Here is a 16069-nt window from a genome sequence, read left to right on the forward strand (position 1 = left end):
CCACAGGGGCCTGCCCGGGGTGGGAGCGCAGCGGGAGGAGGAGGAGGAGGAGGGACTCCGCAGCGGCCACAACTGACGTGTCCCCGCCATGGAGCTTAGCGTGATTCATCAGCGGCGGCGGGGCGGCCGCGGGCTGCTGCGCACCGTGCCCGCGTAGGCTCGGCGGCGGCGCCAGCCCCGGCCCCGCTCTGCGCCGCCGCGGGGGGAGGCAAGATGGAAGAAATCCTGCGAAAGCTGCAGAAGGAGGCGTCGGGGAGCAAGCACCGGGCCATCAAGGAGAGCTGCACCGGGGCCATCGGTGAGCGGCGCCGGGGGCGGCGGTGCGCGGCGAGGGCCGGGGGCGACCTCGGCAAACTTGCTGGGCGCCGCCGTGCCGCGGCCACCGGCGCCGGGGCGCTCGGCGCTGCGGGCGGGCGCTGGCGGCCCCCCGCCCCCACGTCCGGGGGCCGCGTCGCGGGTCCCCGGCCCCCCGGGACGGCGTTTGCGCCGCCGTGAGCGCGTCTCAAGGAGCTCCCCTCGGTCAGCTGAGTGAACGCCGCGCATTTAGCGCCGTTTCCGTGCCACGACTTCACAGCCAGTTTATCTTGGGGTGGCTGTTTTAAAGGCTGGATTATTATTATTTTTTTTTTGATTCCATGAGCTCTTTTAGCCTTGCTGCATAATGGAATTAATAATTGATAAAATGAGGTTGTGTTTGAACTGAATATGAGCTTAGGTAAACTGGAGCGTCCACCCATTTTCAGAGAATGGCTGTGGCTTGAGATGCTTTTGGCACAAACTACCTAGGGTAGTACTAAGCATGACCCTTAATTTATGTCAAAGTAGCTGTAACACTTAAAATCACTTTAGTTTTTTTGAGCAACTACACATTTTTGGAGTCCATATGTGTTCTTACAAGGTTACAGCAGAGTCCCTTGTAGTTAATACCTGTTGCTGTCGCGTTCCCGGCTTTTCAGCTCGGTGTTCTCTGGATCTCTTCACGAATACGTGTGCTGTCCTTGCACGGCGGCCATGCTCCTCTCCCCTGTGTTCCAGTCTTATGTATACATGGTATTGAAGTACTGGCCTAGGGGAGGGAGTTCATGAAGGAAAAGATGGTACCCAGTGCCCTGATAGATCCACGCAAACCTTTGGAGACTTGGAGCAGTTGTGGTTGTTGTTTTGTCAGCTGTCTCGGAGGTAAACTTTAGGATCATTGATGCAGAGGTTGCAGGCAGGTTTATTACTGTGGCTGAACTCAAAGTTATCTTAAAAGGTCTTACTGTTTCTTTTGATTATACAGAAACCTTGGATTCTCCCGATGCTGCTACCAAGATACCTCCGTATCAGCTGAGGTAAGAATATATGATTTGATTTCTGTAGAACAGTGCGTATTTGTAAAATCAAATTCAGAATTTGACTTACAAGTGAGGTAGAGAAAGGGACTAAATGTATGTATTTTCATTAGTTTTTATGTACGTATATGTATATACAGAGAGAGGGAGAGAGGCTGGCAGTAAATGGATAATTTGCTGATATGCCCTCAGTCTCCAACCATGAATGAAATCTAAAGAAAAACATAAAAGTAGACAGAAGTATAATGCTGATATTTAGTTAGAAAGGAAATTTGTTTTATGGTCTGGCAGACCATAAATTACATTCCAAATTACAGCCTTCAAAATGTAAGAGATGATGCTTCTTAGTGTTCTCAATGCATTTATTTACCTTGAAATTTAGACCAGTTTTTGTTTTACTGGAAATAAATATTCTAGAAACTGTAAAGTTATATCATTGTATTGCTGTGTGGGTAATAGAGTAGTAAAGTCTTTAGCCTGCTGGATTATTAATGAGTAAGCCTTGTTACTTCTTCCTACTTCCATTTGGCCATCTTGAAGGAAGGGAAGATGGTGCTGCCCCCATTTATAAGTCTATTTAAGATCTTGTTTTGGAAATTCTGACCGTTGTGGAGAAAGTAAATAGGTAAAATTGTTCACAGTCCCTTCTGAAAGAAGTGTTAGGAAACATGAAAAGAAACTAGCATGTGCAAAGTTCAAAACAAGAGGATACTACTTCACACGGCTTATAGTTAAGACATTAAATGCTTAGGCTTCCCTTGTTAGAGAATGTTGTGGATGGATTGAAAAAGCAACGCAACAAATCATGGAAGAAGTTGGTTGAGATTGTTGGATACAAAAGTACCTCTTCTTAGTCAGAAATCTTTGAATCAGAGGTCATTGGGGCTGTAAGAGAACTTCTAGGAGTATTGTTGTGAATTTGTTGACAGAGACAACTTTTTTTTTTTTTTTTTTAACTGCTGTAGGACCGTAGTACTTTCTGGGAATATTTTTACCACCTTATAACTCTCCACTGCTCCTCTTGGATGTGTTTGGTGCAGCTTTGTGCAAGGAAAATTAGAGGGTGTGAGATCTAGTCACTCCAGAGCAGCCATCAAACGGGAAGAGAATAAGAGCAGTTTCATTGCTGCTCTAAACTCCTGTCAGTTACAGTCCATGAGGGACTTCATGTCAGTAGGTAATGGCATGACATGACCAATCACGGATACATGCATTTCCAGACAAGGTTAAGCAGCTGAGAACAGCTGCATGGGTAATTCCCAATAGCTCCATTAGAATTAGATTATACTTACTTTGCACTGTGATTGTAGAAACTGGACTCTTTATCTTCCCATTTATCAGCCTTCATCTCTAATACGGTGTATATTGTCTTTGTTTGCTTTTAAGCACTATTCTTATGGCCTGTGAAGTAGTGAGCTAGCTGTTAGCACATTTCTACCTTTTTGCCTACTGTCTCTTTAAAGATATGTCCTCCTTTTTCATTTCATTCCCCTATGTTATTAATATTGTGTTTGTTGAGTTGGCTTCTTCCACTGTAAATCCTAATTTTTTGAAATAAAGCTAATAGCTTGACAGATGTAGCTGTGATGAAGTAAACTGTAACGTTAGATTTATCAGTAACAGTGCACTTAAAGTTACTAGGTTTTTACAAAATGAAGGGTGCATGAGAGATTGAATGAAAGCTTTGGTTGTGGCCTCCTTGGTGTGGCATAAATACAGCCACACTGAATGTCGGAGAAGCAGTGTCTAGGAGATTTTGTTTTCACCAGTCGTCTTTACTGTGGGCTTACTCTTCATCTCTGCTAATAAACCACTGCCAAACTCCAGATCTGCCCATGGGACCACATCTTGGGCTATAGTTTGCCTGCATGACATATCAGTGCAGATTAGAAGAAAGCTCATCTTGGCTTGGTATTTGTTCAAGAGCAGCACTGTGAGAGCTGGTTCCTGACGCTGTAGAAGAATAGTCTTAGAAACAATGTGATGACAGTGATCAGAAACAGCCTGAGACAGGTGCAGCACAGAAAGATCCTGAACACGCCCCTTCCTGCTTTCATATATCAGCAGCAGATTGCATCATCTGATTTAACACAGAACAACCCCTGGCTGCTGATCCACATTGACGCTGCTCTTCACCCTTTCTGCTATATCATAGTTGAGTATAGAGCCTGGGGGTACAGTCTGGAATAGTCCATGGTACTCAAGTTAATTATGGATCTTTTTTCCATCAAGTGATGTTAGTCCAACTCAGATCTGAAATCCATAATGGCAACATATTGATAGCGTTAAAGGCAGTGTGGCAAATAGTTCGGTGGAAAAATATATTTGTGCAGTCTCCTCCAAGAACAGCAGCTAATGGAGTATTTTTAGTACTGTATGTGCAAGGAGAAATGCTCTAGTTTATTCACTAGGAAAATTTGGTGTGTTCTTAGAATAGATTGAACACAAGGAAAATACTTAAGCAATTCTCTACATTATATTTTGGCAAGTTCACAATCTAGGGCACACTTATACTGCATAAGAATGTGGGACAGAGAGATTCATGAGCTGTCACATCCTGTTGGGATGGATGTTGGCTTGGTTCAGAAATAGCAAATCTAGTAAGTATCCCATCTGTACATCAGTATTGTTTCTGTTTCTTCAGAAGGCAGCACCTGGCTTCTAGTAGCAAGTTATGCTGCTGTTAGTGGCATTTAACAGGACAGCCATGCCCTTACTTAAGTCCCCTTTTCCCTTCTGGAGCTGAAGAATGATATCTGCTCCTGAAAAGAAGGAGATGTCATCTACTTACTGGCCATTTACTGGCCAACTGTTTTTAGACCATTTGCTGCTTTTGAAGCCATAGAAGCCCTTCATAATGCTTTCTTTTAAGGTCCTGGTGTGAGAATAGAGAGGACAATGTATTTCTTTCTATTCCCTCAAAGCATGACTGGTTGAGAGGTTTTTTTTTTGTTTGTTTGTTTGTTTTGCGTGTATCAGTGACATTTATGTACACCATACTATTGGGTTAAATTATTACTATGTTCTAGCTTGTTCTTGACCTATCCATAGCTTATTGAACACATGGCAGGTGAGGCAATATGGTTTTCTGAAGCCTCCACAATTAGGTAGTTCAGCTGTAGCATTTGTATGGTAGCTGTTTCCAGCATTCGTCTGGTAGCAGTTTAGATAGCACATGCCTACTACATTTGGAAGCATCTGGGATACTTTTGCCCTGAGGGCCAGCAGTGATTGGACATTCAAACTGTAATGTTCTTCTTTAATTAGTTTAATAGAGAACGGTTGTGTGCATCTTCAGAGAACTAAATGGGGCTATTTTGCTGTTCAACTTCCTTTGATGTTAATTGGACTTATCCAAATCCTAGTTAATGACCTTGAATATTAATTCTAGGAGGGGGCATTATTTAAATCTCACTTAATAGAGAAATACAAATCTCTGTAACAAATGTGGATTTCCCCACAGAGTCTTGACAGCTCTGCCTTGAGGTGGGAGTGTGTGTGTGCTTTTTCAGTACTTTATGATCAGAGTGTTGAGCTATGGTAGTAAATAGTAAAGAAGATGAAAATGACTAAACATGGAAATGACCGTAAGTCAGTTCAAGGTTTTGTCTCACATTGCCTCTGAAATCTTGGGAGAAGAACGTCACATAAACCACCTGGGTCATTGCTGCCAGATAGTAAGATGGTGTATTTGTCTCTAAACAGGTGTTGTGAAGATTAAATATATAGTAAGTGCTTCAGGAGACTGGATGGATGCCTTATAAATAATGAATTAAATAAAAGGAATTGATGTGCTGATTTTTTGATTGATGAATTGATCAAATGGAAAATAGCTTAAGAAAACCTCATGCAGTCTGCCAGCAAGCTGGCAGATTGTGCTGGCTCTTATTTGCTACTAAGTTGGGCCACAGTATTTTCAAGATGAAAAGTTCTGTTTAATGCCAATCATTTACGCTGAGCCAGTCTTTTTTTTGGCTGATTCCTGGCCAGTTTGTCCAGTGTGATTGTTGGAGGCTGAAATGTGGTCTGTGAGATGTAACTGAATAGATGCAAGAAAGTAAGAGAATGAGGATTATATACTAGAGACTAAAATCAGAGGCTAGAGAGCATTTACAGGCCATACACAACCTTGAAAAGACTTGGTTATGTGAATTTTTGTTGGAATGCTCTGTGTAACTAAGTTATGCCTTACAGGCTGTATAAAACAGTGGATTTCAATCAATGTGGATGCTGTGCTGCAAAGAGGAGGTTGACTGGGAATTTTGAGAGGTCTGTGGCTTGTTGGATAGTTTAGCTGTTGAGTTTTTGTGTTGCTGTTCTCACTGGAATCTGATCTCTTATATACAGAATTTCTTACCATGTAACATGTTTTTCTTTGTTGGGAAATATTTTTTGATAATCCTAGAGGGACCTTCTCATAGTTTTGAGACATTTGCTGCAATTTCCAGATCTTATTACTACCCTGTTATCACGTTTGTGATAGAAGAATGGCAAAATAAATTTTTTGCCTCTCTGTCAGTGTAGTAGAAGCATTACTGCAGACTTAACTTTGGACTGTTCTGTGGAGCTTGTGTCTGTTGTCTGTTTACCCCTAGAGAAATGTGATTGAGTGTAGAAAATGATGCAGAGGCAAGATTTTCAATGGTGTGAATTACCATGCTGTTTTTTTTCACTCTGTTATTTCTGAAAAATTGTTCCTGCTATTAGAATCTACTACTTTGGGCCTAAATGTATTATTGGTGAGGTTATATCATTTGTTCTTTGCTAAAATACCTGAAATAACTTCTCCTTCTGTAGTGCTTATGCATCTGTGTATTTAAAGAGAACTTTGATATTTTAGCATTAGCCCAGCAAAGCTAAAACTTAAGTTCTTTTAAGCTCTTTCCAGAAACTAGACTGTCTATTCTCCTGTTCACCTAATTGACTTTTCTCAGACTCATTTTGTTTCATGTTGTGGTCAGACCAAACTGTATTGTATTTGGTTGTCCATTAAAGGTATGCAATATTCTGAGAATTTACAGGACTGACTTCGGAGAGCAGTCATTAGAATTAGCTTGGAAGCTTGCCGTATCCCCTTCATCAAATCTACCCTATAGAAGAAGGGGAATTCAAAGAAGAGACCTGAAAAAAATGATCTGCATTTATTTTCCCTTTTTTTTTCTTCCCCCTTCATTTGTTTAGAAGATTTTGTTTTACCAGCTTATTCCTCCTCGCCAAGAATTTTATGATTGCTGGGTATTTTCTTCAAGAGTTCTCTGTTTATTTCATTTTGATTTCTTCATTGTTAGGCGGGTGGCCAGGTTTGTAGTGACAAACAGTAAAGTAGATCTTGTCTTGGAAACTCATTCCAAGATGAAGAGGACTTCAAAAGTAAAAACCAAGCAGACATGAGTTTTACAAAATGGAATGAGGCTGTGTAATAATGCTGTATAGCCATTTGGTGTTGAGAAACAGAACTGAGCGTGCTGAATCTCACTCATCAAAATTCCATGTTTGGCATAACTTAACAGGTTATTTCCTATTCAGTTTCTTCTGTTTGTGTCCTAGTTCTGCCCCCCCCCCCCCGACACTCTCTGCTATAGTCTGGTGCCACTATGGAATATTGTTAAATCATAGACAACGGGAGACTAAACTTTCTACTGTTCAGAAGTGTTTTATGAATGTAACAGATCCCCTGCATCAAAAAGAAGGAACAGGGAGGAAGGAATAACTGTATTTGCCTTTTTTTTGGGGAGGTGTTTCGAGCATACCCCTTTCTGTATCTTTCACACTTGGCAAGATACTGTTAAAACAGTTTACCTCCTGCTCTTGCTGCCACAGCCACCTGATATTAAGAGCTCTTGTGCTTTCCTCCTGAACTTGACTGCTGGATATGTGACTCATGCTGCACAACCATTACCCAGTCAGTCTCTGGCATTAAAGCAAGTGATTGATGAGTTGCCTGGGAGTCATCTGGCAATGCTGAGATCCTAGAGGCAGCATGGAATTGCCGGGTAGTGTGCCCTATGTTGTCAGTGTACTGGCTGAATCCAGACTTTTGGGGGTGTTTATGTGGCCCATTTGGTGTACTTGAATGGCACCTGCCCTGATTTTGATTAAAATGCTGTATTCCCAATCCTAATATTTGGCATGGGATGGGAATCAGTGGCGAGCAAGGCAGTACAGAATTATCCGATACAGTGTTTGGATCTGTGTTTTATCTGATGTGTAACTGGCTATATTTGTTGTCTGAGGGGCAGGCATTTTTTTTCTAAGCAGGGCTCTGTGTCCCTGAGATCACAAAAGATCATGGTGTTAGAGAGGATAGGGGTGTAGGGGGTCAGCCAGCAGTGTGCATACCTGAGTTCACACTATCTACTTAAGATTCTAAAAAAGGTCAAAGACTTCTTGGTCTTGGATTCCCTAAAAAGACAGTCAGAGCAGACTGGCTCTTGAAGGCTCTTGAAGGTATCAAAGAAGGTTTGGCAGTGTCATGGGAAAAACTGGACGATTTTTAAAAGAAGATTCTGTTACTCTTAGTTGTTGGGTTTTTAAATGCAACAGAGCCAGCTGTTTTGTCAAGTAGTGAGCCTTAAAATTCACCACTGCTTTTGGTTGCTTTGGTTGTGTGTGCGTGTGTGTGTGCACACATGCCTTCTGTGGGTGTTTTTGGAAGTCTCTTCTAGATCTGTGAGTGTACATTTACAGTGGGACTATAATTCATTCCATTTAGGAATATCACCAATAAAAGATTAGAGCAGTCATACAATTTTTGAGTATTAATCTAGTTTCTAGCAACAAGTGCAACTGAAATATTGACCTCCAGAGAGGATGATTATTGAGTATCAGCAGTGAGTGTTTGTTTGTTTTATGTATCCGAACACTTTTAGTACTGCAAAGAAGAAAATGAGAAAGTCAGGAGGCTATTGATGATTGCTTTAGAGAGTGAACTATAGGGAGGTAGGGAAGCAAGTGAATGGAAGAAGAAAAGCGGCACTGAAGCTGTGAGCTGTTTGCCTATTAAATGCTGCTTGAATCTGTTGTGGTCTTTGTGTAATGCTTTGCAAGTCATGGCAATTCTTTGTTTAAAAAATGAAGGGATGGGTGGGAATAATGAAACTGTCTTCTCACCATTTTTATTTACATTTTGTAAAAGGCAACAAAGCAGCAGGAAGTACACTACGGTGTTTGGTTTCTTTGAATTATTTTTTGTTCAAGAAATTGAGTATATTAAGGAGCAGCTAGTATAAAAAGCACAGTGCACTGCAAACATGGTAGTATTTTTAACAAACATCCCGTAGGTCTGTGAGGATTTAAGATTGCTCTACTTTGAAAGTTGAATGTAATTGCAGGTTGCAGCATTAACCTTTAGGCATAGCTAGTAATAACTGGAAATATACTTCATCCTCTTCTATTTCGTCATCAAGACCTTCTCTAAATCATAGAATCATAGAATCAGTAAGGTTGGAAGGGACCTCTGGAGATCATCTAGTCCAACCTCCCTACTCAGCAGGGTCACCTAGAGCATGTTAGAGAGGGTTGCATCCAGGCAAGCCTTGAAGATCTCCAGAGAAGGAGACTCCACAACCTCTCTGGGCAACCTGGTCCAGTGCTCTGTCACTCTCACAGTGAAGAAATTCCCCCTCATGGTCAGGCAGAACTTCTTGTGCTTCAATTTCTGCCCATTGCCTCTTGTCCTGTCACACGGAAAAACTGAAAAGAGTTTGTCCCTGTCCCCTTGACACCCTCCCTTCAGGTACTTAGACACATTGATAAGATCACCCTTCAGTCTTCTCTTCCCCAGGCTAAACAGGCCCAGCTCTCGCAGCTGTTCCTCATAGGGCAGATGCTCCAGCCCTCTGATCATCTTTGTAGCCCTACGCTGGATTCTCTCCAGTAGCTCCATGTCTCTCTTGTACTGGGGAGCCCAGAACTGGACACAGTACTCAAGATGAGGCCTCCCCAGGGCTGAGTAGAGGGGCAGGATCACCTACCTCAACCTGCTGGCCACACTCTTCCCAGTGCACCCCAAGATACCATTGGCCTTCTTGGCCACAAGGGCACATTGCTGGCTCATGATCAACTTGTCATCCACCAGCACTCCCAAGTCCTTCTTTGCAGAGCTGCTCTCTAGAAAGTCATCCCTCAGCTTGTACTGGTGCCTGGGGTTATTTTTCCTTAGGTGCAGGTACTCTGAACCTTACTTCATCTTCATGCTGTGCTTCAAATAATCCCTTGAATGTTGCTCCTCTGCTTTTTCTTTTTTTTTTTTTTTCTTTTTTGCTTTTGTTTTAAATCGCTAGGGCTATTAAGTAGTTGCAAATGGTAAGCAATAAAATCACCCAAAAGATAGAATCATAGAATGGTAAGGTTGGAAGGGACCTCTGGAGATTATCTAGGCCAACCCTCAGCATAGCCCCATACGGGGACTGAACCCACAACCTTGGCATTAGCAGCACCATGCTCTGACCAAGTGAGCTAAACCTGCCAAGAATACAGATTACTCTATAATGAAGATTTTAAGAGGTTTGCATGTGTTATCAAATTCCTTAAGAGCAGAGTTATCAAGAGGCCGTCATACCTTGTACTTAGAGTACAAATATTGGGGTGGACATTTTAGGGAGAGTGATGGTTATGTATCACAAAGAGATTTGCACTAAAGCTTTGGAGACTGAAAACATCCTGCTTATTATTTTGGCCTTGTCCAATTTAATATTGCTTAGTAGCTTTTCACTATCTCTATTTCTCTTCTCTCCAGCAAAGGCATGTAGTGTGCTTATGTTTGGGGGAGGGTGTGTTTGTGTGTGTGTGTGTGTGTGTGTGTGTGTTTGGGTTTTCTGTTGTATGGTGGGTTTTTTTCAAATCTTGACAACAGTATCAGGCTACTGTCTGGAAACTGTATTTGTAAAATCCAGGTGTTATTAGAAAGTATAGCAGGTAAACAAATGACCTTAGAAGTGCTCTCTAGCTGAGCAACCGTTTTGAGCTATTTAGTTGTGATAGCCTACGTGAATTCATAGAATCATAGAATCAGTAAGGTTGGAAGGGACCTCTGGAGATCATCTAATCCAACCTCCCTGCTCAAGCAGCGTCACCTAGAGCATGTTAGACAGAGTTGCATCCAGGCGGGCTTTGAATATCTCCAGAGAAGGAGACTCTACAACCTCTCTGGGCAATTCTGTTGTCTCTGCTGCTTTGGACTGAATGGAAGATGAAGCAGTTTACATTTGCCTTTCCTATCATGCTGTTATGACAGATTCATTTCTCTTGGAAGGTACCTAAATCACAGAAGAACAGAAATATCACTGTCACTTTTTTAATACCAACTTGTTATTAATTGCCATGTTATTCAACAAAATTTCAGATTGAATAGTTGTCCTAGCTAACAAACTGTATGAAGTTACATTTAGATGTTATTCCTTTCTCACTGTCCCCACAGTTAAAAAATTTCCTCATAGGAAATTTCAGTCATATGTTTTCCTCCAGAGGCAGATGCATTTTGGTGTTGGATGAAGTGATTACTCTGTGCCTTGGTTTGTAAATCAAAAGGATTCAAGAGAAGAGGAGACACATGAAGCAAGGAGGAAGGAAAAATTAAATACTGAGCTGGAGGAGAGAGACACAGGGAGAACTCCAGGGGAGAGCTGACAGTGGAAGCAGAGGTGAGAGAGAAGATCAGACATGGAAAGAAAAGGAGAACTAAACCTCTTGTCAGATGAAAGAACCTTTTAGGTATCTAGATAAGTGGATAAAAGTAAAGAGAATTTTGCAGTGTATGGAGTGTAAAAGAATGAGATAAAAAGAAACTACAAGTGATGAGGAAGAAAAATGAAACTACTTCAGCCAAAAATCACTAACCTTTCAGTAATGGTAGAAATACAACTGGTTATGTGAGAGGCGTATCTCTTTGCAGGGGAAATGTGCTCCCAAGTGATGCTACAGTTTTGTGAGCATCTGGGGCAAAATCCTGGACCTGTTCAAGCTAGTCAAAATTTATGTCAAGTTCAATACAACAGCAGAGCTAGTTTTGTGTGTTTGTTTGCTCGCTTGTTTGTTTTTTTTTTAAGAAGCTGTAAATTGCGGCACTGGGTGTTCGTTATTTTTTATAGTGCTGTAACACTGAGTTTGTCTCATTGTCATCATGCAAAGATACAGGACCATAAAGATAATGCATGTAAACTTTTTTTCCCTTAAAAAGGATAGATTTTTGATGGAAACTTCAGCTCTTGTCCTTTGTACTGTTGTTCTAAGAGTTTTGTACGTGTTACCTGCAAACTCTTATTTGCATGGAGATACAAATTTTAGTGCTGATGAGGAGCGGTCTGTTGTAGTCCTCTGGTCTTGACTTCTTGCACTGCAGTGACTTGAGAACTTGCCTTAAATTCTTATGCTGCAAGCTCTAAACGTCCGTCTGAGCTAGACTATAATGCCCTTGATAAGTGGGAGATTCATAGACAAAATTAATCATTTATCTAGAATGTGAACAAAGATTAAAAATCTTTCTTCTTGAAGGGCTGTTACTTGAAAAAGGCTGTGTTTATTTCTCCTCCCTCCTCCATTTTTCTGTACTTTGATTTTCAATCATAAAGCTGCTAGTGGAGTTTGAGTGTTTCCTAAGCGAGGAAAAGAAGTATATGGATATTTCTACTTTTATATACATATGTGTTTGTGCTTACACTGTTGGAATTTGTTTTACACAGATTAAGTCTTCCCATTTGGGTGGGGAGAGTGTTAGCTTCTGTTGAGTTTATTTAATGGTAGCAGCTGGGAGTATATCAAGAATTTTGAGAGTTCATCTTTAGTATCTATTTTCTCTTGGTCAGCCAAATTTTCTGCTTGAGTAAGTGAAGCTAATGGAGTTACATGCTTGATAGTTTGTTCCTTTTAAACTGCCAAGGCTAAGAAGCTTTGCACAACTGTCAGTGTTATTCTGACCGAAAAATGTCAGACTCTCTTTGACTGTTTTTCCTTCTAACAAACAGCTTATCAGAAAATGGCAATAGCTGTGAATCAAATTCTTATCTGTTCTTTGGCTGGGCTGTGGATTATGCTATGGAATGCAAATTGTATGCTGATAAAGCCCTGAAGTTCAGAATTTTGCTTCTATGTAATTTTCAGGAGGAAGGAAATGCAGAGGGATGCCTTATTTTTAATATCTTTTTAATCCAGTTTATGAAAGTTAATTCAGTTATCACTATCTGCATGAAGGGAAATGGCAGTGACTTTTATGGCAGTGACAAGTATTTTGTTTAGAGTGCCCCTTTCCCTTGGCACTATGGTGGAGTTGAAGGTGGGCAATGAGATTGTGTTCTAGACGCTAACAAGAAAGAATTAAGATTGTGCCATTTCTCATCTTCGTTACAATTTTCATCATGAGATTGAATTAATGAGCTGTTATTTCACTAAAGGCTTTTTCCACTACAGTGAGGATAGAAAGGTTTTTATGATCTCATACTTAACAGTCATCTGTCTTGTTCTGACCTTTCTGGCGGTCTATTTTGACTGGCCTGTCATAGCATCCTTTGTGACAGACCTGCAGGGAAAGAACTAGGTTGATGAGCCACAGCAAACACAGACTGTTAGAAAGGTCACTGTAACCCAGCGTGCTGAATGTAAAAGCTGTTTACATTCTCAGGACTTATTCTGCAATTGACAAAGATGAAAACAGTGGAGTGGGGTAGCTCAGGAAAGGCAACCTGTGCTTCTGAAAATAGTGGTCCTGAATTATGCCTTTGGTTCTTACGCTGGCTTTTCTGCTTGACCTAGGGAAAGTTGCTTATGATGTGTAAACAGCTGCTGGTTTTTAGTGACCCCTTGCATCTATACGTATATGTGTGTGTGTGTATGTGTGTGTGTGTGTATATTTTTAGTCATTATGTATTTTAATTGGTCTTCACCATTCAGTCTGGGAGAAAGGTCGTTTGCATTTTTCATCCTGAAGGAACAGGATTGCCAGCATATTATACTTGTTTGTTCAGTGTGGTAGTGTTACCAGATTTGAATAGGAACACTGTGATTAGGAGTGCTATTTCATGTCTCTGCAATACTTCCTGTGTTCTGTGTCAGGACACCGTTCTTCCAAAACCATGTTCTGCAGAGATTCTCTGTTGTTGGTCTCTCTTACTTTGTTTATATTTTTTCAAACTGAACTCTTTTTTCGGACACTGCTGGGTAGATATATGCAGTGTTTTCCAGAAAGTAGTGTAGATTCCAGCATAGGTAGACTATCTGTATAGGACCACATCTTCCCTTTCCATTCCTTGGTTCCATCTGTCTACATCCAGGACACCTTATCCTTAATCTTTTGATAGATCCCCCTCCTTCAAGTCAAAGGTGCCCCTTCCCTTTAGTGATCCCTTTGTGTTGTACCTGACTCATCTCATTCACGTTAAGATAATCTTTGTGCCTAAAACTGTGTGTCTCTGTATGCATACACATGAATGTATGGAAATGAAAGCTAAGAAGTTCCAGTGTAAAACTAATTTCTGTACAGTAATGTAAATGGAAAATGCTATTATGCATGTATTGAAGTATCAGTGTATGCTAGCCTATTCTGAATACTCTGCATATGTAAAATATGTCTTATGTGTGTAACACAAGAGAGAGCACTGAACTTGAAAGAATTGTCACTTGACAGTATGGGAGTGCAGACAGGAACTAAGCAATGAGTTCTCAGGTTGTGAGACCACTCAAAACAGGGTGGAATTGTGAAAGGGCTGCAAAGTATAAGAGGAAACCTCAATCCCTTTTTTAATTATATTTCAAGGCCAAATTCTGATTTGTAATATCTCCCATGCAGCCTTATTGAACCCGGTTCTTGAATGTGGTAGACTTTAATAATGACCAACTGTGTTAATTTACATCATCCTCTCCCATTCTGCTTAAGGATTGTCTGCCTTGTCTTTCTGTGAACTCATACTAGCAGATGATACATGTAAACGGCAGATCTGAACTGAAGTGTGGAAGATGCTCAAGTTAATCAGCCATTGTGAGGTATCTTTACTGGTGCTTTGTAGCTGTAGCATGGAAATGATAAAGATTTAATTGACTGTGTGTGTAACAAGAACAGGAAATGACACAATGGCAGTTCATTTTCTCAGAGGATACAATGGGAACAGAGGCTCCAGCAAGCTTAATTAGATTTTCAGTTAAATGTTTTTAGCAAGGATGGGAAGTTCAGCTAATTGAATTTGTTCTAATTTCCATCCCCCTGCTTGTCATTTTTGCTCTTCATTTTGGGAGATATCTCAAGAAACAGTGCTCATTCTTCTCTGCTGATTACAGTATGTGACTACAGATGGCAGGCAACATACTGATGCGCAGGGTAGCTACATGGAAGCCATAGGAGCTCCCACCTGAATCATTAAAATGAATCAGAACTGGATGCACTCCAGTGATTTATGGCTGCCTTCCCTTTCCACACTCTTCCCAGACTCTGTCCATTTTAATACAAGAGTAAGTCTACTGTGTGTTAATAATACCTGAAATCTTTATGCATTGTTGCAGTGAAGAGTGGAAAGTCTACAGGAAACATGGTGTTCAGCCTTGAAGAGATGCAGGCCTAAATAACTGGGACTCTTTAGCATACTTACAGTTAGTACTGTACACTACGGTGACATGTCCCCATGTTTGTGACTACTTGAGTACCAGTTAATGCACAAGGACTTCACTTTGGCATTTGTTGATCTCCTAGTATCAAACATTGAGTTCACTCACAGAAAGCGATTGTGATTTTTTTCTTTCTTTCTTTCTTTTTTTCTTTTTTTTTTTTTTTTATGAGAGAGAATGTCCAAGTCTCACTGTAAAAGTTAGCACTTAAGGCCACTTTATGTGCTAGAGATGTATTTCTCTGCCACTTTTCTGAACTTTTACAATGTCCTATCACAACTTACCTGCATAATACATGTGTTCCAGATGTGGGCTGGCAGTAGATAGAATCACAGAATGGGTAAGGTTGGAAGGGACCCCTGGAGATCATCTCGACCAACCTCCCTGCTCAAGCAGGGTCCCCTAGAGCATTTTAGACATTGATAAGATCCCCCCTCGGTTTGCTCTTCTCCAGGCTAAACAGACCCAGCTCGCATAGCCGTTCCTCATAGGGCAGATGCTCCAGTCCTCTAATCATCTTTGTAGCCCTACACTGGACTTTCTCCAGTAGGTCCATGTCTCTCTTGTACTGGGGAGCAGAACTGGATGCAATACTCCAGAGGAGGCCTCGCTAGGGCTGAGTAGAGGGGCAGGATCACCTCCCTCGACCTACTGGCAATACTCTTACTAAGGCACTCCAGGATATCATTGGCCTTCTTGGCCACAAGGGCACATTGCTGGCTCATGGTCAACTTGTCCAAATACAGCTTGTTGTCCAGATACATAGAAGGTAGCCAGTTCTGTACTGGCTAAAGTTTATTGTCTGAACACTGGCTTAGATGTTTTGGCAGTTTTTGTAGATAGGATGATAGAGCACTCTGAGGAAATATTTCCCAGATGCTTCATAGTTCAAGCTGTTTTGGATACTAAACTCACAGCTTGTAAAGGAGTGCTCCTAGCTGAATCCATTCCAAAAACATTCAAGAAAGGAGCTTTTGAAAAAAATGAGCTTTTTCCCTGTCTGTTTCTCACAATATCTTAAATGAAGCAAATGGTTAGCTTTTAGTTAGAATCTTGAGAAACACATTTAGTCTACTTCAGGTTTCTTAGAAAGTATAATTCAGAATTTCTAAAAAAGTTGCTTTCACTGTTATACCAAATGTCCTTTT

General features: G+C 41.1%; 1 protein-coding gene across 2 annotated transcripts in view; it reads left to right on the forward strand.

Annotated features, from left to right (window-relative positions):
* The first annotated feature begins 56 nt into the window (after window positions 1–56).
* Window positions 57–16069, forward strand: part of ARFGEF3 (ARFGEF family member 3) — a 98639-nt gene continuing 82626 nt past the window's right edge. For both annotated transcript variants that reach the window (XM_085311260.1, XM_085311259.1), the window contains exons 1-2: window positions 57–298; window positions 1283–1334. In XM_085311260.1, the coding sequence (XP_085167386.1) occupies window positions 214–298; window positions 1283–1334 (137 nt within the window). In that variant the 5' untranslated portion in view covers window positions 57–213. The remainder of the gene's footprint in view (window positions 299–1282; window positions 1335–16069) is intronic.

Source organism: Rhea americana, unplaced genomic scaffold, assembly GCF_003343005.1.
Source record: "Rhea americana isolate MKP2758 unplaced genomic scaffold, rheAme1 scaffold_337, whole genome shotgun sequence".
NCBI lineage: Eukaryota > Metazoa > Chordata > Aves > Rheiformes > Rheidae > Rhea > Rhea americana.